At 40.9% G+C, this 26,425-nt stretch overlaps 1 protein-coding gene across 1 annotated transcript in view; it reads left to right on the forward strand.

The window, feature by feature from the left end:
- The window catches only part of SLC12A4 (solute carrier family 12 member 4), a 75,283-nt gene that overhangs the window by 40,446 nt on the left and 8,412 nt on the right, over positions 1–26,425 (forward strand). Inside the window, exons 4-20 of the mRNA XM_073307579.2 lie at positions 596–742; positions 4,118–4,172; positions 6,854–6,984; positions 7,553–7,794; positions 10,401–10,615; positions 11,761–11,925; positions 12,026–12,124; positions 13,624–13,681; positions 16,973–17,147; positions 18,057–18,175; positions 18,668–18,766; positions 19,377–19,496; positions 21,045–21,149; positions 22,655–22,823; positions 23,617–23,812; positions 24,221–24,390; positions 26,240–26,371. Of these exons, the coding sequence (XP_073163680.2) occupies positions 596–742; positions 4,118–4,172; positions 6,854–6,984; positions 7,553–7,794; positions 10,401–10,615; positions 11,761–11,925; positions 12,026–12,124; positions 13,624–13,681; positions 16,973–17,147; positions 18,057–18,175; positions 18,668–18,766; positions 19,377–19,496; positions 21,045–21,149; positions 22,655–22,823; positions 23,617–23,812; positions 24,221–24,390; positions 26,240–26,371 (2,397 nt within the window). The remainder of the gene's footprint in view (positions 1–595; positions 743–4,117; positions 4,173–6,853; positions 6,985–7,552; positions 7,795–10,400; positions 10,616–11,760; positions 11,926–12,025; positions 12,125–13,623; positions 13,682–16,972; positions 17,148–18,056; positions 18,176–18,667; positions 18,767–19,376; positions 19,497–21,044; positions 21,150–22,654; positions 22,824–23,616; positions 23,813–24,220; positions 24,391–26,239; positions 26,372–26,425) is intronic.

Genomic DNA, 26,425 nt, shown 5'->3' on the forward strand with positions numbered 1-26,425 from the left:
TTCAATGAAGATCAGAAATGGCGGTTTATAGAGCTTTCCGGTTGGTAAAGTGCTGGATAACACAGCTTTTACTGTACAAAGAGAAATTTAAAGATATGGAAAATGTATGGCACATTTCTCAAAGCTGTTTCCAAATCTTTTGGTAGTTGTAACTGGAAACACACTGAACTTGTTGGGATAAACCTGTTCTTTACTTAGATTGTAAGTTTCTTGGACAGGGGCTGGGTTCTTGTTCTGTGTTGTGGACAGCATCTAACGCAACAGAGTCCAGCACCTTGCTCGTAGGTACTACCTCAGTACTAATAATAAATAATATAAATATGTTCAGTTGGTAACTGCTGGAGAGGCGGGGCTGAAATGAAGAGTTAGCATCCTGGTCCAAATTTTTTTGCCAGTCAACCAATGGTTTTGGTTTAAACAATTCTCTTGAGGTTTTTTGGAAGCACAGCACTGTAACATTTGTGCATCTTTTTATTATAATCTGCCACAACATGATGTCATTTAAATAGCTGAAATCTATTTTCCTCTTCTGTGTTCTAAACCCTTATTTTGAGTTACTCAGCGAATGAAAGTTGATGTATGTGTTTATTTTCAGTCACCCAGCATGGGCACCCTGATGGGCGTGTACCTTCCATGTATGCAGAATATCTTTGGGGTTATTCTCTTCCTTCGCTTGACATGGATGGTAGGAACAGCAGGAGTTCTACAGTCCTTCCTGATAGTCTTAATCTGCTGCTGTTGTGTGAGTACATGATCAAATTAAGACACTTCTCATACCACGTGTGCACCTCTTGCAAAGCTTTTACTATGCCCGTCTAAGGGGGTTTACTATACATGTGTGTAGGATTAAGACCAGGACTACACCAGAAACATTTTGTAGCAAAGCAATGTCAATTAGGAGTGTGATATTTTTTGGGTGGGTGTGGGAGGGGATGGTAAACATTACTATAATGGTAAAAGTCCTAATGTAGATGCAGTTTTAATGGTGAACAAGTGTTTTTGCCAGTGTAGCTTAGGCTATGTCTACACTAGACTTCTGCTGGTATAGCTCTGTTGGTCAGGATGCGAAGAGGTCTGTGGCTGGCAGAATCTTCAGCTGTATCAGTGAGTCGGTGCTTTACAGATATGTTTATTTTGCTTGTGGGGGTGGGAGACTTACAAAGTGCAGCTTTGCTGGTATACCTGTGTCCACTTTGCCAGTATAGCATATTGGCACTCCTATGATGGTAAAGCACTTCAGATGCAGCCTTATTTCACTCAGGGAAATGGTGTAACCTCTATCAGCAAAAGTACTTTTTTGCTGGTATAAGCTGCGACTAAACTAGGAGGTTTGCTGGGATAGCTATGCCAGCAAACCTGTTCTTGTGTAGGCCAGGCCTAAGTTCGTTGGGTAGTGAAGAGTGGTGAAGGAAGCCCTGCCATGATCTATGGGAGAATCTACCCTGCAGTGCTAATATAAATTGTTCAGATTGCATGTGCAGTCTAAGCAGTTACGCAGCCATGCTCTTGCAGGAGGGGTTTGGAAATTCAGATCCCGCAATACCGTCCAAGTAAATGTGACAGTAAATGTGTGAAGTCTTACAGAGCTCTTCTCCTTGGCTGTTGTTCAGCTCTTTGGCACATCTGTTACGCTGTACGTGCAAGCCATGCTCATCTCCCACATGAAAGGCTGAAGAGTTGTGAAATCATTGAGTTTTCTGCATTGAGAAAATGACCTTTGGAGGGTGTGACATACCAGGGTACAATACACACTAATGAGCAGCTGTGTTCTGCAACCCTAGCCTGCAAACTTCGGTGCCTTACAATGCTTTGGTTGAAACAGTTCCCACCTGGGCCACTCACAAACAGCCGTTCAGCATGCAAGCCACACCCTGTGTGTCTGTGTGTAACTGCAGCTGGACAGCTACATTGGGTTACACGCCAGCTCTCACCAGCCTGGGTTATACTTCCGGGTGACCCCAACACACCCCCAGTCTTAGATTTCCTCCCCCCAGAATTGTATGTCCTGTACTTCCCAGCCCTGTTCTGGACAGTACAAATTATATAGTGTGTGTTATTTCTTTAATAGAAAGAATATGCACACAACTTGCCACCCCAAATGGAGTTTCCCAGACACTTAAATTTAAACACACCGGATTAGGTAAAACAACAAAAGAGCCACAAAGAGAGAGATTTAAAGAACAAGTAGTGGGGCATAAAAGTCAGAAATGGTTATAAGAAAATAAAGTTAAAATGCTACTAGTGCCTAACTTGTCAAATTATATTAGAGTCAAGCAAAGTTTCTCACCATATGCTTTCAGCTCTCTTATTGACCAAATCCCCTAGGCCAGGACCGCTTCTCCCAGAATCCAGTGAATGCTTTCTTTGTTGCTTCAGGGTGTATGTGTGTGTGCGCGCACATGCATGTGCACGCTTGTACTTTGGGGTGTTTGTCCCTCCTTTTTATAGTTTCAGTCCCCCTCTTGAAAAACATTTCCAGCTGTGTACTAGGAGACAAAAAGTCTGTAGGAAAGGAGTTCCCTGCTGCTTTTCCCTCACTTATTTGAGCTTCCTTTGTTTCCCTTCCTGCTTGATGACTCTGTTTACTGCTTAAATGCAAATTAATCAGAGCATACATTCGTTTGTTTAAGATACACCTGTTTGCCAACCTCAGTTTGGTCCATCTGGTAATAACACCATACAATAGAATCTTATAACTTCAGTGTTGCCACACATATTTTATCAGAACAATACTGATCAACACATTGAGTTTTCAAATGATAACTTACAAGGCATACTTTGTACAAAGATTATTACAGTAGATACTCCTGGGGGAATTCTGCGCCACTGTGCGTGCGCAGAATTCTTGTCGCCCGCAGATTTGTTTGCTTCCCTGCAGAAAAATGACTTTTTGACAGGGATGCAAAGGGAAGCTGCAAAAGCAGTTGCACACCACTCCCTAGCTGCACAGGTACATCGTTTCAGGCACCCAGAGCAGCCAGCGGAGAGGTAAATCACTGCAGGGCTGGGGACACCCCAGCCAGTGGCTCCTACTCTGCGCCGGGATCAGCTGCTAGTCCCGGCTAGGCTGGAGGAAGGGGAGGATGAGATTTCCTCTTTCTCTGCAAAGAGTGGCCCCAGAAACCTCCCCCAGCTCCAGGAAGCTCAGCATCCTCCCCTGCTTCCAGCCCCCATCACTCCTTAGCTGTGGGGGGAGGGGTCACTGTACGGGGAGCTGCTCCCCCATCCATCCAACCCCCGTGCATCTGGACCTCCCATACCCAGACACCCCCACGAAGTCTCACCCCATATACCCGGAACCCCCCAGCCCTCCATACCAAACCCCACCCCACTGAACCTCAACCCCTGCATCTGGAGCCCCCCTGCCTCCGGACCCACACCACTGCACCCAGACCACCCCCCACTGAGCTCCCTGCACTCAAACCTCCACCCTGACGAGCCTCATCCCACTGTACCACCCTGAGCCCCCATATCAAGACCCCCATGCCACTGATCCCCAAATAGCTGCACCCAGATCCCCACCTCACCAAGTCCCATTCCCCCAGCACCCAGACCTCCCTGCTGAGACCCCCACACCCAGACCCCTCCCCTGAGCCCCAACATCCTTCACCTGGAAGCCCCTGCAGAGTCCCATTGCCCTTGCACCTGGAATCTTCCTGCAACAAACCTCTGTGCATCTAGATCCACCCCACATAGACCCCCTACTGAGCTGCCTGCACCCAGATTGTCCCATACAGAATCCTCTCACCCCACACCTGGATCCCCCCACACAGAGCCCGTGTCCCAGATGATCTCCCACCTTCATAGAACCAGTGGCCTGTGCCGCCCATGCCATGCTGGAGTCTCTGAATTTATTAATTAAGAAATAAAACTTGCAGAATTTTAAAATGCACGCAGAATATTTAATTTTTTGGTGCAGAATGCCCTCAGGAGTAAGTAGTGTAAATGGTGTGAATACAGGGGTACGTTCTGTCTCTGTGGGGTAGAACAGAATGCTGTAAATTCATACTTAAGCATGACAACTTTTTCTGTTTTGCTTATTTTACTGTACAGGGAAAGAATTGTATTTTTGAGACTGTTACTTATGTAAATATATCCATTGTCTTGTTCTCCACAGACTATGCTGACAGCCATATCAATGAGTGCAATAGCAACAAATGGTGTTGTTCCAGGTAATTGTAATTAGCAAATTCCTCACTTCAGTCAGAATAGCGTATCTGTAATCCATTTTGACTCACATTTCCTGTCTGTAAGTACAACTGTAAACATGTGCAAATCTGTATGCTAACTAGAAGATTGTGGTTTAATAAATGTAGATTTTTTGTTGCTTTCCGTTGAAATTAGATGAGAAGGCAAACTAATATCCTGACATGTCAAGTGAAGAACTGTATGGTACCTTCTCCAGAATTGCCAACCCCAAGTGTTAAAATATCATGAGCCAGGTGCCTCCCCGAACCCATCAGATTGGCTTAAAAATCATGAGATTTTTTTTTTTAAAAGTACCTGTTTTTTTTCTTTCTTACCGAAAAGGTATGGGTGGGTCACATTTTCAAACTTTGATCTGCTACCATAAGGGCTAATAACTATTTTAAACAAAAGCTGAGATTCTCCCCATATCACATGTCTCCCAGATTCAGGTTTTTGAGTAACACAGTGACTTGCTAAAATCATGAGTTGGCAACACAGCTTCTCACCTATTTGAGAAACATGTCCTGTACTAACCACGAGGAGTACTTGTGTACTCCAGAGCACTTCAACCTCCCTGGACACACAATAACAGACCTAAAAGTGGCAATTCTTCAACAAAAAAAACTTCAAAAACAACAAGAAACTGCAGAAATGGAATTAATTTGCAAACTGGACACCATCAAATTAGGCCTGAATAAAGACTGGGAGTGGATGGGTCACTACAAGAACTAAAAACTGATTTCCCCATGCTAATTTTCCCCCTACTGTTACTCACACCTTCTTGTTAACTGTTTGAAATGGGCCTGATTACCAAAACAAAAGTGATTTTTCCTCTTGCTGATAATAGCCCACTTTAATTGAATTGTCTTGTTAGAACTGGTAGGGCAACTCCCATCTTTTCATGTACTACGTATATATATCTTCCTACTATATTTTCCACTCCATGCATCTGATGAAGTTGGTCTTAGCCCACGAAAATTTATGCCCAAATAAATTTGTTAGTCTCTTAGGTGCCACAAGTGCTCCTCGTTGTTTTAGCTGATACAGACTAACATGGCTACAACTCTGAAACATGTTCTGTACTGACATATATATCATTGCTATGGTCTCACTGCTATTTTTCTAAGGTTTTTTTGCTTCAGATCCCATCAAGTTGAACTTCACAGCAGATTGAGGGACGATTATTATTTAATGAGGAAGAAAAGTAGTTTAGTGTATACAAAAGGTGAAATCCAGGAATTTAAAATGTAGCTCACTCTTCAGAATGGTGATACTAGCTAACCTTTCATTGGACACTAAACAGATTTGCACTATGTGTAACTTAGCTCATCTGTGTTGTAGCCCGTTGTTAGGGTTCCTTCCTCACTCTGAACTCTAGGGTACAGATGTGGGGACCTGCATGAAAACCTTCTAAGCTTACTTTTACCAGCTTAGGTTAAAACTTCCCCAAGGTACAGATTAATTTTACCCTTTGCCCTTGGATTTCCACTGCCACCACCAAACTTTATCTGGGTTCCTGAAAAAATGGAGTTTGGACACGTCTTTCCCCCCAAAATCCTCCCAACCCTTGCACCCCACTTCCTGGGGAAGGTATGGTAAAAAACCTCACCAATTTGCATAGGTGACCACAGACCCAAACCCTTGGATCTTAGAACAATGAAAAAGCATTCAGTTTCCTTACAAGAAGACTTTTAATAGAAGTAAAAAGAAAAGAATCACCTCTGTAAAATCAGGATGGTGAATACCTTACAGGGTAATTAGATTCAAAACATAGAGAATCCCTCTAGGCAAAACCTTAAGTTACAAAAAAGACACACAGACAGGAATATTCATTCTATTCAGCACAGCTATTTTCTCAGCCATTTAAAGAAATCATAATCTAACACATACCTAGCTAGATTACTTACTAAGTTCTAAGACTCCATTCCTGTTCTGTCTCTGGCAAAAGCATCAGACAGACAGACACAGACCCTTTGTTTTTCTCCCTCCTCCCAGCTTTTGAAAGTATCTTGTCTCCTCATTGGTCATTTTGGTCAGGTGCCAGCGAGGTTACCTTTAGCTTCTTAACCCTTTACAGGTGAGAGGATTTTTCCACTGGCCAGGAGGGATTTTAAAGGGGTTTACCCTTCCCTTTATATTTATGACACCCTTCATTTACCCAGTTTATCTGTCCATATGACTGTTTCTCTTATCTGAAGAGGGTGAAAATATTATTTGTTTTTGAGTCTAACAAATTTGAAAAGAATGGGAAATTGCAAAATAGAATAAGATTAAATACCATAAGCACGCTCAGGATTTCGGTCACTGCAAATTACTCGCACCCACCTGTGCAGTTGTCCCCAACTGTAAAAGATTTAAAACTTTAATCTCTTGAAGCGTTAGTTGACAGAAACTATTAAATACATTTCTGAGGAGGAAACCTGGATTGAGCCAAGATACAAGACTTGATTTAATATCCTGTATTTCTGCTGAATGCTGCCTAGGCAAATGAGAGCTATCTTTGTGTAGTTTGCTATTGTGTAAACAAAGTTATTTCTGGTAAAGATCTGAAAAAAGCTAGATATGCAATTTATTACTTTGTATGAGTGTTCTGGATTTTTTAAAATGTGAAGTTTGTGATAGAAAAATATTCTGGAAAATACCACCTCCCTTTCCTGTCTTGTAGCTGGTGGCTCCTATTTCATGATCTCAAGATCCTTAGGTCCAGAGTTTGGTGGAGCTGTGGGACTGTGCTTTTACTTGGGAACAACGTTTGCAGGAGCTATGTACATACTTGGTGCCATTGAGATTTTATTGGTGAGTAGTAATGCTTATGTGGCAATTCACATGTAGATACTACTGCAGAATTCCTGCCTTATAGGGATAGAGTTATTCTCATTTTGAAGGGGCATAGAGGATGATGGCTTACATTTTCAAAAGTGATTATTGGGTGCCACTTTTATTCTTTTCTAGGGGCCTGACTTTCAGAAAGTGCAGTGTCCATCCTCTGGAAGCCAGGGCCCTTGAAGGTGTCTCATTTTGGGTATCAAAAAACAGAGACTCCCCAAAATCACTATTCACTTTTGAAAATGTAGGTTGAAGTGTGACTCATTCCAAGCCACCCAGTGAGTCAGTGACATAGCTAAGGTTAGTTAATTGTATTATGGAAGTAAAACTACAAAACTGCCCATATCGATTGACTATTCTACAAAGTGAAGAATCCTAGCTCAATGTATTTTGCAAATAGAGAATTGATTTACATGGAAATAAATTTTCGGGGTATGTAATGCTTATTTAAAATTGAAACATGCAATAAGTGGAAGTATATTTGAAACTCTTGTTGTCTTACTGCAGCCTTTAGTTAACTTTTTGTTTTCTATTTCAGACATACATTGCACCGCAAGCAGCAATTTTTCATTCCACTGGTGCCCATGATACATCAAGTGCTACGCTGAACAACATGAGAGTTTATGGAACCATATTCCTCACCTTTATGGCTGTGGTAGTTTTTGTAGGAGTGAAATATGTTAACAAATTTGCTTCTCTCTTCTTGGCCTGTGTAATAATATCCATATTGTCCATTTATGCTGGAGCTATCAAGTCCATCTTCGATCCCCCTGCATTTCCGTAAGTAATCTTGCTGGCTGGGTATGTCAACCTGCAAGTCAGAAATATCTTTGGTTGCCATTTGGAAGCCCTGATTCAATGGAAGTTATACTAAAGTTACCCAGCAAATATGGCAGCACTTATGTGCTATAAAAATTATTTACTTTAGGAATGATAAATTTTATGTTGCAGTGAGCATAGTTCGATAAACCCATGAAACAAAGCTCCTTAGCCTAAAATAAACACACCGTTAACCTTTACCATCTTCAGCCAATTCCACTAGGATAGTGTCTTCTGCACAGGTAGAGGAAGATGGATGGATGTTGACACTTTTTAACCTGTTCCCCCACATACAGAAACAGAGAAGCAGATACTCAAGATACAACATAAACTTTCCTCACATGGCATCAGTTCATTTTATGTTGCAAAGTTGCTTTAGTTCTGAGCCAGAGTACAGTTGACTTAGTCTTTTGTGTTGTAAGTTCAATGCAGGCTTACACTGTACCAGGGAATGCACAGCACCGGCAATGGTAGCAGGGGATTATGCCGTGCAGTTAGGGTAGCTTAATCAGACAAATTTTTCACTTGACAAAAGTAGTGTCATGCTAAATGAGTAGCCACAACCCTCTACTGGCCCCCACTTTGCATGTAGAGCCCAGTCTGCACCATTGCAGTGAAGAGTGGGAGTTTTACCATTGACTTCAAAGGAAGTGGATAAAAAACAAAAAACAAACTCACATACAAATGATCAGGAATAAATTAAAAATACAGTGTTTCTCTCTCCCTGCGGCTTTCTCTTATTTAGCGAATGCTTCCCTCTGCTTGTCTACTCATGCTGGCACTTATGTGGGGCTGGAAAGGATCTTGAGTCAAGAGGCAGGACCATCCCCTGACAGATTTTTTCCAATCTATTATTAAATACCTTCAGTTAGGGGATACCACAATCTTCTTTAGAAGCCTCTTCCAGAACTAAACTATCTTTATAGTTAGAAAATTTCTCCTAACATTTACCTAAATCTTCCTTGTTGGAAACTATTACTTTTTGTCCTACTGTCAATGGACATGGAGAATAATTAATGAAAGTCCTCTTTATAACAGCCCATATCATATTTGAAGACTGTTATCAGGTATCCACCCAAGCCTTCTTTTCCCGAGATTAAACATGGCCATTTTAAAAATCCTTGTCTAATAGATCATGCTTTCTAAACCTTTTATCATTTTTGTTGCTCTTCTCTGGACTCTCTCCAATTTGTTCACATCTTTCCTAAAGTATGGCACCCAAAACTGGACACGGTACCTCAACTGAAATTTCACCGGTGCCAAGTAGAGTGGGACAGTTACCTCCGTGTCTTACATATGACACTCCTGTTAATATGCCCCAGAATTATATTAGCCTTTTTAGAAACTGTATTGGATTGTTGGTCATATTAAATTTGTGATCCACCAGTCCTTTTCAGCAGTACTATTGCCTAGCCAGTTATTCCCCCTTTTGTACTCGTGTATTTGATTTTTCTTTGCTAGGTATAGTACTTCACACTTCTCTTTATTGAATTTCAACTTGTTGATTTCAGACCAATTCTCCAGTTTGTTAAGGTCATTCTGAATTCTAGTCCTGTCCTCCAAAGTGCTTGCAACCCTTTCTAGCTTGGTGTCATCTGCAAATTTTATAAGCATACTTTCCACTCTGTTGTTCTAGTAATTAATGAATATATTGAATAGTACTTGATCCAGGACGAACCCCTGTGGGACCCTATTGTATACACACTCCCCATTTTTCCCCCCTGCCAGTTTGACAGTGAACCATTGGTAACTACTCTAAGTACGGTCTTTCAGTCACTCATGCATAAAAGTAGAGCAAAAATGTTGGCTAATATCTTTTTTATCATGGATTACAGCCACAATGAAACTTCCTGAATTTCTCTTCTCTCCACTCCCGACAAACCAGCTGGAGAAACGTAGTAGTGACCTGATATTCACACTGGTGATCTAGGCTTGGTCAGACTGTACCTCATATGGCCCCATTAGTTTAGTATCTGAGCACTTCACAGTCTTTCATGTATTTATCCTTTGAGCACCCCAGTGACATAGGGAAGTGCTATTGTCCCCATTTTATAGAGAACTGAGGGGGAGAGAGAGAGAGACTAAGAGACTTGCCCAAGGACACAAAGGAAGTCTGTGGCAGAGGAGGAAATTGACCCCCTGGTCTCACAAATCCAAGGCTTGTGCCTTATAATTCTTTCCCTCCATCTGTTCTGCATCCCCCTCATGGGGGAAGGGGCAGTAGGTGGCACATACCTTTCAGATGCTGCTGATCTTCAGAACTGCCAGCCCTACTTGTAGGCAAATATCCCGAGCTGCAGCCTGGAAGTGGGACACTGAGGGGCAATGGAGAGAGAAATAAATATATTTTCATTTTGAATATTAAAACAAAACAACATCAACATATACACTCCTGGTTCTGCTGCCCAGGAGAGTCTCAAATCTGGAACATGTTGTTGGGGAGGAGAACCACTTTAAAATCGCAGTGTATGGAAAGGAAAAAGCTACACTTTCCAAGTAACATCTGATGTGAGTAACCATCTTTGCTTAGTATGTGGTTCTAAATGACTCTCTCATTCCCCTTCCAGGATTTGCATGCTCGGCAACAGGACCCTGACGAGAGATCATTTTGATGTTTGTGCCAAAACAACAATTGTGGGCAATATGACTGTGGCCACCAAGCTCTGGGAACTCTTCTGCCATAGTTCTAACTTAACAACTGATAATTGTGATGAATATTTTCTGCTCAACAATGTTACGGAGATAGCAGGTATTCCTGGAGCTGCAAGTGGCATTTTAAAAGGTATGATACAAAACACGGTTGGATCAAAGGATATCCTCTTGTTAAGAGGCATGTATAGCCGTTGAGGTGGATTGAGCTGTTCTATGCTTGTAGAGAAAAAGCACCAAAGAAATGTAATTACAGTTAAGAAAACCCTTTTGAAGAAAACTGTTAGAATACTGTAGAGTAGATGGTGTTAATCACTTTTCTAGATAAGAGGCTTACTTTCAGTTCTACTAAACTGACTGACTGAGACTGATATTTGCAATAGAAACTCAACAATAGTAATATTGTAGGGCGAATTAACCTGGGCATACTATATAACTCTTCAAAACCAGGCTAAAATGTCTGGGTTGGAGAGCAGTGGTAGGATATTACGTATTCAGATTTATAACATAGTAGATTCTAGCTGGAAGAAGCATAGAAGTGTGTGCATGAGCGTGATTTATGTGTCCTTGCTCTCTACAAACCTACTGCAAAGCTACAGTATATAATACTACAAAATGCTCACTCTAAACAAGAATTAAAGGGAAAGTTTGCTGTGTGCAGGTGATGTCTATATGTTCATAAAGTTCCTATTTAACAAGGAAAATTAGCAGACATACTCACTGCTTATTCCATGCATTGTCGAAGCATTAGTTAAATGCAAATCCATGCAGTGTCATAATACTTCCACTTCCTAAAAAATAAAATAACTTCCATCCAGATATCTGGTCCGGGTTACCTAGGTTTCTTCAGTTATGTACACTCTTTCATTTAATATGCCTAATTTATGGGACAATGCTAAACTTATGTTGCTTTGGTTAGAGCAAGTCTATTTAAGTGGTATGTTAGAATGATATGACATCAGTTTGTTAACTTTATAGAATCAAAAAATAAATGTTGCATAAACCTTTCTAGGCAGTTGGTTTGTGTGGTGATAATCCAAACATGTTCATTGCTCTTGTAAAAAGTTTGCATGAAAATTCGATGGAAACGTTTTCTGTTTTGGACGTTTTGTGTGTCTAGATTTGTAACTGTAGTAACCCACTATGTTTCACTCCAGCCTGTTATTGCTTTGAGTAGATAATTAAGAGTTCAGTAAGTTAGGTTTGGGTTAACCTGTATTTACTGCTCTCTTTTTGTGGTGGTAACTCCCCTTTCCTGCCCTCCTCCCGCCCCCCCAGATAATCTGTGGAGCAATTATATGGAGAAAGGAGAGATACTGGAAAAAGCTGATCATCCATCAGTTGATGTACCGGGGCTGAAAAGCAACCTTCACCTTTATGTGTTTGCGGATATAGCCACTTCCTTCACAGTACTAGTTGGCATCTTCTTCCCTTCAGTGACTGGTGAATACTGGGAAAGGGTTTTGTGCGATTTTTAATTAACTTTCTTTGATCTCTTGTGGTGTTTCCAGAAACATTTTCTTAAACTGAAATCTATGTTTAGGTATCATGGCTGGTTCAAACAGATCAGGAGACCTCAAAGATGCACAAAAATCTATTCCTGTTGGAACAATTCTGGCGATTGTCACCACATCACTCGTCTGTATCCTTTAAAAGTAGAATGGAATTCTAGCACATTGTGACTCAATTGAACTTTTATTATTATTTGTGTTCCTGGTTCATTGCACTGTTTTCAGTTGATTATAAATACTCCTATGATTATCATATGTCAGTGAAAGAACATAAACACTGGTTCAATTGAGAGCATGTAACTTCCTCCCCTTTCTATCTCTTTGCTTTCTAGCTGCTGTTATTTGCTCCTTTAATAAAGCTGACTAGCAGTCAGTGGTATCTTGGGCTGGCAGAATGCAGAGATCCATTACCATTGCCAGCTGGTAAGATGGGGAAGAACCTTAAATGCAGGAAATTCTAGATCACAGTACCTTTTTAAACAAATAGGTTTTTAATTTTGAGTAAAGGGAGGGCAATGTGTGCTGTCTAATAATTTGTAAGCAAATGTCTGTGTAAAAGGGCACATAAGGATCATCAAAGTAGCCAGAGATGGCAAGATATAGTAGCAAGGTTGTTGAATAAGAAATGGAATTGGGGTGGGGACGGAAAGTTAGAATAAAAGGAATCAGTGTAGACCAGACAACTCTAAAATTAGCTGCTGATATTCTGCTAATAAGCTCTTCTGAAAACTAAATGTGAACCAGGATGGCACATGAACTGTAGCTTGCAAGTGTCTTCTGGCACATCTGCCAAGCTGCAGATCAGGGGATTGTCAAAGGGACAATGTACTCCATGTCATACTCCTGCTGTCTTCCAGAGAGCTCCCATATGGCACTTCCGGAGTGGACCTTTTTGTTCCAGAAGTTGTTGTTTGTATGTTGATGTAACGGGACAGTCTGGTGACCGGCTGGCTTAGTGGTCAGGCAGTGGCCTTACAGTTTCTGGCGGCGTAGTCATTCAGAGGGCGTCCCGGCCAAATTGTATGCAGCAGGCCTCAATCCCTCCTTAGTTCTGTTTTTACAAGGGACCATGCAGGCATGGTAGGGCGACCCAGGCCCACTCCACCTGGTCCCCATCCAGGACCCTTGGGGTTTGTCAAAGTGTCTAGATCAGTAATTGATCTACTCCAAGTTACACTTTCGCTGGGTCACATCCTACCAGACTGGAGCTCTTCTGTTTGGGGCATGGTTGCTGGCTTACGCTTCCCTTGGTCTGTTAATGTCCTGTTCAAAGCAGTCTCCTTTAGGGCTTTCAGCTCCCACTGGGGAGTTTTGAAGTGGAAAACTGATTTTATTAAAAACATTAACCATGTCTCTTTAATCCAGTCTTTCTTAAATTTGAATTTTGGAACAACAATTTAATCATATTTGTCTCTTAACTATTAAAGATACATATGTACGTTGGGTGATATTAACAACTCACTGCCCCGCATACCTCAAGTGATCATGATATCTGACTATATAGAGGATACCACTGTATCATAATCATTTGCACAGGGGCAAACATAGAGCTTTAAGGATGTTCAATATAATTGCATTGATTTATCATGTCTAAATAAAATTACCTTCCTTAATGTACTCTGTACTCAAGATTTCAGCAGTGTATTACTATTTGGAGCCTGCATAGAGGGTGTTGTTCTTAGAGATAAGTAAGTAAGATGAAAATATTTTACCTATCACATGGTAGGGGAGGTTGCGCCCTGGCTTTGGCCAATGAATCTTTTAGTCTTTGCCTTCATCTTCACACCTGACTAGAGCTGTCTCTTAGGCATATCTGCATTCAAAATGTAAAGAATACTTTGGACGAATGGGTTCTGCACTTCCCTTTGCTTTGTGTGACTGCTCCCTCCAATCTCTAGCAGTGTAGGGTCTTCAGAAGAACATTTTACCCATTTTGCCTTGCATCACGTGTTGCCTTTTGAGTTCCAAGAGGTACTAGGTTCAAAGATCAATTTCTTGCCATTACAGTTGACTTCCTAGAAAATCAAAAACCCACTGATGTTATCTGAACACTGAACTTCATCTTTGCTCCCTTGTTCTCCCTCTCTGCCTCCTTACTAGACCTGGTGAAATTTTTCCTTGCAAATAAATTATCTGATGAATTCAGCCCTTTTTCCTCCTGAGAAACTAATTTTTGATTCCTCCAAATGTATTGACTATTTGTGAGAATTTGTCTAATAGTTAGGTTTCAGAGTAGCAGCCATGTTAGTCTGTATCTGCGAAAAGAACAGGAGTACTTGTGGCACCTTAGAGACTAACAAATTTATTTGAGCATAAGCTTTCGTGGGCTACAGCCCACTTCATCAGATGCATAGAATGGAACATATAGTAAGACAATATATATACACACACATACAGAGAACATGGTGGCTGACCTTTGTGACTTTGTCTTCACCCACAACAATTTCACATTTGGGGACAATATATACCTTCAAGTCAGCGGCACTGCTATGGGTACCCGCATGGCCCCACAGTATGCCAACATTTTTATGGTTGACTTAGAACAACGGTTCCTTAGTTCTCATCCTCTAATGCCCCTACTCTACTTGCGCTACATTGATGACATCTTCATCATCTGGACCCATGGAAAAGAAGCCCTTGAAGAATTCCACCATGATTTCAACAATTTCCATCCCACCATCAACCTCAGCCTAGACCAATCCACACAAGCAGTCCATTTCCTGGAAACTACTGTGCTAATAAGCAACGGTCACATAAACACCACCCTCTACCGGAAACCTACTGACCGCTATACCTACTTACATGCCTCCAGCTTCCATCCAGGACACACCACATGATTCGTTGTCTACAGACAAGCTCTAAGATACAACTGCATTTGCTTCAACCCCTCAGACAGAGACAAACACCTATAAGATCTCTATCAAGCGTTCTTACAACTACAATACCCACCTGCTGAAGTGAAGAAACAGATTGACAGAGCCAGAAGAGTACCCAGAAGTCACCTACTACAGGATAGGCCCAACAAAGAAAATAACAGAACATCACTAGCTGTCACCTTCAGCCCCGAACTAAAACCTCTCCAGCGCATCATCAAAGATCTACAACCTATCTTGAAAAATGATCCCTCACTCTCACAGATGTTAGGAGACAGACCAGTCCTTGCTTACAGACAGACCCCCAACCTGAAGCAAATACTCTCCAGCAACCACACACCATACAACAAAAACACTAACCCAGGAACCTATCCTTGCAACAAAGCCCGTTGCCAACTGTGTCCACATATCTATTCAGGGGACACCATCATAGGACCTAATCACATTAGCCACGCCATCAGGGGCTCGTTCACCTGCACATCTACCAATGTGATATATGCCATCATGTGCCAGCAATACCCCTCTGCCATGTACATTGGCCAAACCGGACAGTCTCTATGCAAAAGAATAAATGGACACAAATCTGACATCAGGAATCATAACATTCAAAAACCAGTAGGAGAAAACTTCAACCTCTCTGGCCACTCAGTAACAGATTTAAAGGTGGCAGTTTTGCAACAGAAAAGCTTCAAAAACAGACTCCAACGAGAAACCGCTGAGCTTGAATTAATATACAAACTAGATACCATTACGTGGATCCATAACGTGGATTTGAATAGAGGTTGGGAGTGGCTGGGTCATTACACATATTGAATCTATTTCCCCACGTTAAGTATCCTCACACCTTCTTGGCAACTGTCCAAATGGGCCATCTTGATTATCACTACAAAAGTGTTTTTCTCCTGCTGATAATAGCTCATCTTAATTAATTAGCCTCTTACTCCACTTTTTCATGTTCTCTGTATATATAGATGTGTATACTTATTATATGTTCCATTCTATGCATCTGATGAAGTGGGCTGTAGCCCACGAAAGCTTATGCTCAAATAAATTTGTAAGTCTCTAAGGGGCCACAAGTACTCCTGTTCTTTCTAATAGTATAGACAATCTTGGGCCAATGTGATCTTAGCAGATAGTTGTTAAAATTAATAGTTTGCTCTCTGTTACTCGTGGGGAGTGTGGGCACAAGTTGGAGGATAATGTTTTTTATGCTTTGATTGAATGGCTGAAACTTTTTAATCCAGAATGACTGCTCATTAAGATAGTGCATGATCATGTCTGCTCATATGTGGTCTTGCTCACATACGGGTATTTATACGGCTGTTTCTCTTAAATGCTTGTGACCAAAATTCTGCTTGTGAATTAAGAATAAAAAGGGGACATGAACATGGTCAAATCCAAGCAGCCATTTATAATTAGGAAAATGTTGCCATGTTTGATGATCATGTTTCTTACCCTTAGGTTCTTAACCCTGTAAATCGAGTAATGATAGTTATCCTAATGCTGGAATCTGCACACAGCATTTCTGAAAGCTCCCACGAGGATCATCTGTCAGGGGACAAGCAGGGAACTGCTTGTTCATAAAGTTTGGCATGAGGCTATGATCTGGTTGGAAAGGTCTAACGTCACTGAAGCTTTTTGTATGAGTCTGATATTGGGGATTGTACAACCAGTGTCCGTACTTAATGGTGGTTATTGCATGCTAAAAGACTTAGGGCAGAAAAACGTAGGTGTCACTGGTTGTTTAAATAAACAGGAGAGCTCGGTTTCAATGTAATAAGGATGGCTTCTCAGCAGATGAACAGAAACGAGTGCTTGGTTAACAAGGCAGTAGAAGTGTTATCAATAACTTAAAGACAGAAGCGACTTTTCAGATTGTTGTCCTTGGAAAATGGGTGCAACCTTCTTTCCAGTAGTGGTTATCTTGTAGGGGATCGCTTGGGCTACTGATTCAGATTTTTTCCTATATTGCAGTTTTCTGTTCAAGAAGTTGCTGGAAATTTTTGTTAAATAAAATCTAACCTACTTCTTGTTGGCTTACATTTGGATAAGACAGACTCTGTCCAAGTGAAATATAGGACTGGCTAACCTTTCTTTATCCTACAGGTATGGTGATGCGGTGAACAAGAACTTAGTGGTGGGCACACTTTCTTGGCCCTCACCATGGGTCATTGTGATAGGCTCATTCTTCTCTACCTGCGGAGCAGGCTTACAGAGCCTCACTGGAGCCCCACGGCTACTGCAAGCTATAGCCAAGGACAACATTATTCCTTTCCTATGGGTTTGTAAATATTAAAGAACATTCATTGTGCTGTACGCAGCATACACGAACCCCATGACCTAGCCAGTGGGGTAAGGTTATTTTCCTTGAGACTGGCAGAAGGAAATTGGAATATGTAGATGTATTTGGCAGATATCAGAAACCTGATTGCCAAGTTGCAGGATGGTTATACAGAAATCAGGCCACTAAGCTTCAAGTTCCCAGTCCCTGTTCTCAAGCCTACCAGCCCCACTACTAACCCTGCCTACATTTTGATCTAGTGCTAGGAGGGGTGGGACTGCTGAGAATCCTCCAGCCCCTCTCGCTATGAGATATTTGGACCTTGAGAGTCAGTGGTCATCTCTCACCCTTCTTCAGTGTTGCTCCTAGAGTAGGGCCTCAGTCAGGTTTCATGCATTGGAGCAGGAGCCATATCTTCACTTCTTAGTTGCTGTCTACTGGTTGCAGACCACTATTGCCTCTTCTCTGACTAGCTTCTTGCTTAATCTTGTTAAAAGCAGGGGAAGGTTCTTCCTAGAAAGGGGAAGAAAGGGAGATCGGACAAGGATTCCCCACTCTAAAACTAGATTTTTCGCACACTGCCCCTTTTCAAAGTGAGGGTCTGTGCTTAAAATAAAAAAAAGGCAGGTGTGCGTTGAAGGGAGGATTTAGATGAGTATTTTTTGTATCATTAAGGAGTCTGACATCAAACTCAATGGAGTAGGGATTGGATTTAGCGGCTAGCTGGACTTCTGTCCTTGTCCTTCAGTGAAAGATATGAAAATCCCCCGCTGCATGCTATCTTTGAAGTGGGAAATAGATTCTGTTTTAGACTGTTACTGAACATATTTGTAAGCAGTGTCAAGTTAAGCTATGAGTCAAGTGTGATAGTACAAATAAATAATGTTCCTTTTCTTTTTTTTTGTTTAGGTTTTCGGTCATGGGAAAGCAAATGGTGAACCAACATGGGCGCTTCTGCTAACAGCATTAATTGCTGAACTCGGAATTCTTATAGCTTCCCTTGACATGGTGGCTCCAATTCTCTCTATGTAAGGAACAGAGTCACTGTTACAAGATTAACAGAAGTCACTGTGAATTCTGTTAATGTGATTACCTTTTAGAACCTCAATTTTAGATAAATACAATAGGTACTGGAACAGAAGTTCCATTTATTTAAGGACTACAAATGACCTGACATCCATCTTAATTAACATGTCAATTGTCATGCCTCTGAAATATATCATGAGTGAACATTTTTTCTGACAAAGCTGGATTGGGCCTCCCTTTAGAAAACCGTATCATGTTTGGTGCTCAGCAACTGGACAGAAGGAATGTGATTAGATTCATTCGTAAAGAGTCTCTAACCTTTACACCTAATTAGTATTAACAGTTTAGGCCTGTCTTTAGTAACAAATTGGAGGTATAGCCTCTTGTGGCAAAACAGATATTGGTTTTGGTGTTATGTGAGTGACATTCAGACCTTTCCATTTTTACAGTTTGTGTCAAAAACTAACGTGTGCTAAATTGTTCCTTCTCTACAGGTTTTTCTTGATGTGTTACCTCTTTGTCAATCTGGCATGTGCAGTACAAACACTTTTAAGAACTCCAAATTGGCGGCCCCGATTTAAATACTATCATTGGTAAGCAAATGACTCAGTGTAGACTTTGGTCTACTCTAGTCCGTATTCTGTGGTCTACTGAAGGGATTTGGAAGACTGTTGTTAACCCTTCATATGAGGTGAAGAGCTTCCTAATAGAGGGGATGTTAGTATGTGTTTCTGCTGCTGATCACGGGCATGGAGTGTTTCTGTAGGTGGCTTTTGCAGCTAGTCTTGAAGGCACCTCGTTACTGAAATTGTGTCTTGGGCCACCTTTGGGTGGCTGAGAAGATGGAAAGATTCTGCAGTGCCCTGGGGCTGTCAGGAGGGACTTGGTTAAGGCTGCTGGATTTCTTCTATCCATCTGGTAGTAGTCAGGGATGCAGGAAGAAACTCCTCTGTTTAGTGTGGACCAGAATTGTGGTGATTAATGTAGTAATAGCATCATCCCCACAATACAGTATATTACAGCAGTGGTGATGGGAGTTATTGGTTGCTTTTTATTGCCATCTCTTCAGGAGAGAGGATACAGAAGGTGAAAAACTTTAAGGGGGAAAGCAATTAAAATAACCAGTGGGTTTGTAGCAGATACTTCAAGATTTTAGCTCTTTTTCCCCAGGTACTTGCTAATACCTATTTTTTCCCCTCCCAGGGCTTTATCATTTTTAGGCATGAGTATTTGTCTTGCGTTGATGTTCATTTCATCCTGGTATTATGCTCTGGTGGCTATGCTCATTGCAGGCATGATTTACAAGTACATTGAATATCAAGGGTAAGTATTTTCAGAAGGAGCAGGGTAAGAGGAGACTTGGACTTACTTACCCTTTATTGGTTCGGCACATGAATGGGTATTGCCTTGTGTCTATGGTATTCATTTTCTACATGGGAGTATTTTTCCAACTGCTTTGTGGTGATGATTCCAAAAAGAATTTATTAGATCAGGATGTAAGCATCTTGGGTAAGCATCTGCAAGATGTTTCTTGAAATCTGTGTGATAGCGGGAACTGGAGGTCTATTTTGGGCATCTAGTTCCCTGCTCCACTTTACCCTCTTTGACCTTTGACTACTTCTAGCCAAGGAGACCTGAATGCAGCCCTCTCTAGAGCCATTCCACGTGGCTCATAAATTGGTCACGTGGTAAAGGTTTTTAAGAGAGTCTTGGGGAGATAACCAGCACCCAAACTCAGCCTTGCTTGGGATGCATTAGATTACTATTCTCAGTCTCTTAGACTGGTAGTTTGGCCGCATAACTTCATCTTCACAAATCAGATGGTGAAGCACATGGTGTGGTTCATGCATGATGATGTTCCAAGGAAATCTCAACCACAGACAGGAGTGATTTATAATTTGCAAAGTACTCCATTTAGGAAGGAGCAATCAGTTTCACACATACAAAATGGGAAACGACTGCCTAGGAAGGAGTACTGTGGAAAGGGATCTGGGGGACATAATGGATCACAAGCTAAATGAGAGTCAACAGGGTAACGCTGTTGCAAAAAAAGCAAACATCATTCTGGGAGGTATTAGCAGTATTGTAAGCAAGACACGAGAAGTAATTCTTCCGCTCTACTCCGTGCTGATTAGGCCTCAACTGGAGTATTGTGTCCAGTTCTGGGCGCCACATTTCAGGAAAGATGTGGACAAATTGGAGAAAGTCCAGAGAAGAGCAACAAAAATGATTAAAGGTCTAGAAAACATGACCTATGAGGGAAGATTGAAAAAATTGCTTTTGTTTAGTCTGAAGAAGAGAAGACTGAGAGGGGACATGATAACAGTTTTCAAGTACATAAAAAGTTGTTACAAGGAGGAGGGAGAAAAATTGTTCTTCTTAACCTTTGAGGATAGGACAAGAAGCAATAGGCTTAAATTGCAGCAAGGGCGGTTTAGGTTGGACATTAGGAAAAACTTCCTGTCAGAGTGGTTAACCACTGGAATAAATTGCCTAGGGAGGTTGTGGAATGAATCTCCATCATTGAGGATTTTTAAGAGCAGGTTGGACAAACACCTATCAGGGATGGTCTAGATAATACTTAGTCCTGCCTTAAGTGCAGGGGACTGGACTAGATGACCTCTTGAAGTCCCTTCCAGTTCTATGATTCTCTACCTGATGTGTTTGCTTGAAATACATCTTGCAGTTCATCCCTGTGAGTACATTAGGTTGTGAAGCACATCCGTAAATTTGTTGTAAAGTAATTATGACTTCCATGCAAGAGCAAGGAAGATAAACACTGCTGAAATAATACTACCTAGCTCATATATACCGCTTTTCATCAGCAGATCTCAAATCATGTATTCACTAAAATATGTGATTTCTTTGCAGTGCAGAGAAGGAATGGGGCGATGGTATTCGGGGTCTGTCACTCAGTGCTGCCAGATATGCCTTGCTAAGACTGGAAGAAGGTCCTCCCCACACCAAGAACTGGAGGTAGGCATTTTGGATGTGCAAAATGCAGATTTTGCTGAGCTTCAGGTTGCATGTGCAGGGTTCAAAACAATGCCCACAATTTACATGTAAGTAATCTAGCTTGACACTGGACAGGAGCTTTGCTATCTTAAAATACAAAAGAATTTTAAGAACTCAGTCTTTTAATGGGAATCAAAGCACGTGAGTAAGTCCCGCACACTTAGTGTGAAATGCATGCAGCCCATGTAAGATATTCCATGCTACATTAACTACACTGGGGGTGCCTGGCAGAGACAGAGCAGCAGCCTGTCTTGTCTGGGATGTGGATGGTGTCTCGATTCAGGCCCAGTGTAGGCTAGTTCAGAAAGTGGAGTTGGGGAATGACACACAAGACGTGCGATTCCAGGGATGCAGTGGCCTAATATCCTGCAGTAGTGGCACAGAGGTTGCTGATGTGGCTCCATCTTTAAAACTGGAATAGTGGCCAAGGATTTCTCCCTCTAGCCTCTGCACTTCTGCTGCATGAAGCCAGATTACATGGGCAACATGCATTTTGCTCTGAGAGAGCTGAGTTCTACGTGCAGCTGCTGGAAAATAGTAAGGCTTAGGGGGCTGAGAAATCCTCATTAACTGAAAGGTAAGCTTGTACTGTTCCATGACTTTCACCTCTGAAGTGCATAGCTCAATCTAGCTTCTGTTATGTTGCTAACTAGCACTGCTGTATAGGGATATTGAGCACTCCTCCAGCTATTGAGAGGAGTAGAAGTCTACCTTAAATAATACAAACAAAATCCTATACATCATGATATTCCGTTACTCATAGCTGAATGTTGGGAAAGAAAATCCAAATGTTGATGGGTTTCAGAGTAGCAGCCGTATTAGTCTGTATTCGCAAAAAGAAAAGGAGTACTTGTGGCACCTTAGAGACTAACCAATTTATTTGAGCACAAGCTTTCTTTATGCATCAGATGAAGCGAGCTGTAGCTCACGAAAGCTTATGCTCAAATAAATTGGTTAGTCTCTAAGGTGCCACAAGTACTCCTTTTCTTTTTGCAAATGTTGATGATGTCAGACTGAAGTTGCATGTATCTCACATGTCAGAAGAAAGTAAAATTCATTTGTCTATTTGGAATGTAATCTTAATCCCACGTGTTTGGTACATAATATCCATATAGACCTAGAAGGTAGCGTTATTGCATAAATGAAGTATGCAATATATTTTGTGTTGGGCAGATTCTTGAAAATCAGTTTCTGTAAGTAAAATGCTAATGCAGACCACTCAGACTAGTAAAATCCTTTCTTCAAAACCACATGGAAGAAGACTCTCCAGACAGTATTCCAAATTTGCTTTGTCTAAAGAAATAAAATATCAAGTAGTGCACTTCTGGGCATATGGTACAGAGACAGTACTTCACTGTTGTGGGTATCAGTGTTAATGATAAAGCATAATTAAGATAATTAGTGAGGCAAACATTTTTTAAAAAGTTTTATAAGAATAACCCAGACTGCTTTTTCTTTTCCTCTAGGCCTCAATTGCTGGTGCTTCTGAAATTAGATGAAGATTTGCACGTGAAGTATCCGAGGCTGTTAACATTTGCTTCTCAGCTGAAAGCTGGCAAAGGTTTGACTATCATAGGGACAGTGATCCAAGGGAATTTCCTGGAGAGTTATGGAGAGGCCCAAGCTGCTGAACAGGTGCGTGCTTTAAATATTGACATATAATAATGATTTTACACAATTGTAGTGAATTTTTATTAAATTTTGTGGAAACTAAAGCAGGCCCCAGTAAAACAAAGCTCTTAAACACAAGCGTACTGTATGCCTGTTGCCCAAAGTGCTTAAAGACATGCCTAAGTGCAGTCATGGCTGCTGCATTATGTTCTAGATCTTATGTGTATACATCTCTAACTCATTTAACAGGACACATTGTCACCAAACTGAGAGAACTAATGTTTCATGATGTTGACTGATTCACGTAAAGGATGATGTGTTCTGTAATTTTCTGAACATCACAGTAGCTATTCTGAACCCATCACATTTGCTGTATTTTGCTTATTCGATGTAGTGGTAGAAGACTTATAAAGTCCTTTTCACCCTTCCTAATGCTTAATCATTTACATCTGCGTAGAAACAGCATACCGTGACATTCCCAGCACCCCTGCCCCCCCAGCAGCTCTTGAAGAGGTGGGAGACAGTACTTTAAAAATGGAAAGCTAATTCATATATCTCTGGGATAATATCTTTGCTAAGGATGAAATTATTGTTCTCTTTATATCTTGCAGCCTTGTTATAATGGCTTATAGCATATGAAGCCTTATACTACATATGATTCTCCTGTCCTTCATTACTCAAAATAGGGTAGTAAACTTTTGCCCCTGATGAGTATATGTAGATTACAGTATGAACATGCATAAGAAGTATAATCAGTTGATATAGAGGACCCGAGTTCATTTTAATGGAGAACTTTTTTCCCTTGCCTATCTTCCAGACTATTAAGAACATGATTGAAATTGAGAAAGTGAAAGGATTTTGTCAAGTAGTTGTAGCCACCAAGGTTCGAGAAGGAATTGCCCACTTGATACAGTCCTGTGGACTAGGTGGCATGAAACACAACACTGTGGTTTTGGGATGGCCGTATGGCTGGAGACAAAGTGAAGATGCAAGAGCCTGGAAAACATTTATTGGTTAGTTGTGATATGTCATGTGGTTAGACACACAGAACCAAGTTCTGTGTACTACTCTACACACACTATACTTTTGATTGAACAGATTTATTCTGCAAGTTCCGCATCACTTTCCCACTATTTGCATGAATATTAACAAAAAAAGTAAAATGTAAAATAATGGCACTCATTGACAGGTATATGTGTCTATAGGCCATTTCAAATGGTTTTTAATAAACACTATAATTTTTTCAAATAAAAAGCCTTTACAGTTGCACAGTTACACAAAAGGAGTAAATACATATATTTAATGTGAGCAGCGATTTTATAGGTAAGTGGCACTTGCTCACTGAATAGCCTTTTCCACTATCATTTTCTCTTACAGTACCATAGAAAAGTGACTGTTTGCTTTCTTCCCCTTCCCCACAGACACTGTGCGTTGTACAACTGCTGCCCATCTGGCTCTGTTGGTGCCCAAAAACGTGTCTTTCTATCCCAGCAACCATGAGCGTTACAACGAAGGCAACATTGATGTGTGGTGGATTGTGCATGATGGAGGCATGTTGATGTTGCTTCCTTTTCTACTGAAACAGCATAAAGTAAGGATGAAAAGAGCTAGAGAACAAATTTGTCTGCCAACTGCTTTGTATGCATCAGTGTATGGTGTGGAACAGTGAGCCAAGAATAAGTGAAGATCCTCATACTGTTCTCTCAATAAGTTTTTTCTTGTATTATATATTTATAAAAAATGTTTTTTGACTCACATGTACATTCTGCTCATGTACAATGCATTCTTGTATTAGCAGAATGTATATTTCCTATGTGATCATAGCAGGAATGGTCATACAAACACACAAATCTTTACCTTTAAAAAAAATGAAAGGTACTACATTGAAAAGGCAGAGTTCCTGGAGCTGTGTTTGAGACTTGCTCAGTCTTCTGTTGATAGCTATGTAAATTTAATAAGATGTGTATCATAAAGGACTCAGCAGACTGCTTATGGATACCATGTTCACAAGGGGGTTGGACTAGATGACCTTCTGGGTCCCTTCCAACCCTGATATTCTAAGGGCTATAGGACCTAACGAGTGTCTTAATTTTAGACACTAGATGTATTTCATTGCAATATAATTGGATTATATGCATGCAAAAGAGGAACACTGTCAAGTTATGAAGCAAGTGTTAATTCGGAAGATGATGTACTATTTAAGCAAAGAAAGAATTCATTTGTATTAAGTGGGTGTAGTACCAGAAATTAAACTGAATTTAACAAAGTCAATATGATCATGAAGATGAGGGACCACAGTAGTGTTGGTAGTACAGCTGGTTGAGAAATGACCCCAAATTATGAAAACTATAGTCTTCTTCATCAAATTTGATTATTTTGAGAAATTTTGAGCACTCAGAGTGTGGTGGTTATTAAAGACAAAGAGGAGGAACCTAGGTCTCCTTAAGTGAAAGGAGTCCACTAACCTCTCTGTCATGAGGAGAGACGGTTAAAATAAGGAGATTGAAAAGGTCTTTAAATAGTACAGTATCTTTTAAAAATAAGACAGTATTTATGCGCATTGTGTCCAAAATGTTGTGATTTTAAAATACACTGACCTTGGTTTTTTTGGTGACTTTTTCCCAGTTTGTCCTCTGCAGGTAACTTGCTGGCTCCTACATTATGGCTTTAGGCTGGATGGGAAGATATTAGGCCTGCTGGAGCCACTTCAGCTTTGGCCAGTGGGGTCACTTGATGTGGCCAGGACACTTATCAGCCAATGTAATGGCTATGATTGGTTTTGTCGTGACAAGAATACAAGAAAAAAATTAATCTCACAACCCTTGGCATATAATATATCAGTGTTAAGTTTAGTTTCTTTTAAAGTTTAAAAGAATATAAAGATCATAAAACACCCCGGAAGAATGAAATATTTCAAGATTTTGTGGCAGTCTCACCAGCAGCAGACCAGAGTGAATGAATAATGTTTTATTGAGGTAGCCCCTCCCCCCTCAAAAAAACAAACAAAAAAACAGGTCATGGGTTTTGTCAAGGGAAACATAGCAGTGAAAAACCTACCTGGGATTTTTCTTATGTTGTAGTTCATAGGACCATTGGGCTGGCCTCATATGGCTTTTCTTTGTTATCTTTAAGCCAAAAGAGAGGCTGGATACAAATTTAGGGCCTGCCTTGCATTAATGGCTCATTAACCCTGTTTGTTAAAGTCATGCTTGATAATCATCTCAGTTTGTCAACACAATGCATCAGCAGTGCTCCTAAACTATGCTTGATTGCTCTGATGGGAAAGTCAATAGTATGGATGTGTTTAAAAAAAAAATCCACAGAGCCCAGTACAGTAACTCTGCTGAAAAACAAGGATGCTATATTTATTACAGTTCTGTTTTGTGCAGAAAAGAAGTTGCTGGTTCACATGTTTTGAGAACTTGTATTTTCCCCCATAGGTCTGGAGAAAGTGTAAAATGAGAATTTTCACAGTAGCTCAGATGGATGACAACAGCATTCAGATGAAGAAGGACCTGGCTACTTTCCTTTATCACCTACGAATAGAGGCAGAGGTGGAAGTTGTAGAAATGGTAAGGGATTGATCCTATTTCTCCTTAAGGTTTGAATGCTAGTAAATTATTTGA

This window comes from Lepidochelys kempii, chromosome 12 (genome assembly GCF_965140285.1).
Source record: "Lepidochelys kempii isolate rLepKem1 chromosome 12, rLepKem1.hap1, whole genome shotgun sequence".
Classification (NCBI taxonomy): Eukaryota; Metazoa; Chordata; order Testudines; family Cheloniidae; genus Lepidochelys; species Lepidochelys kempii.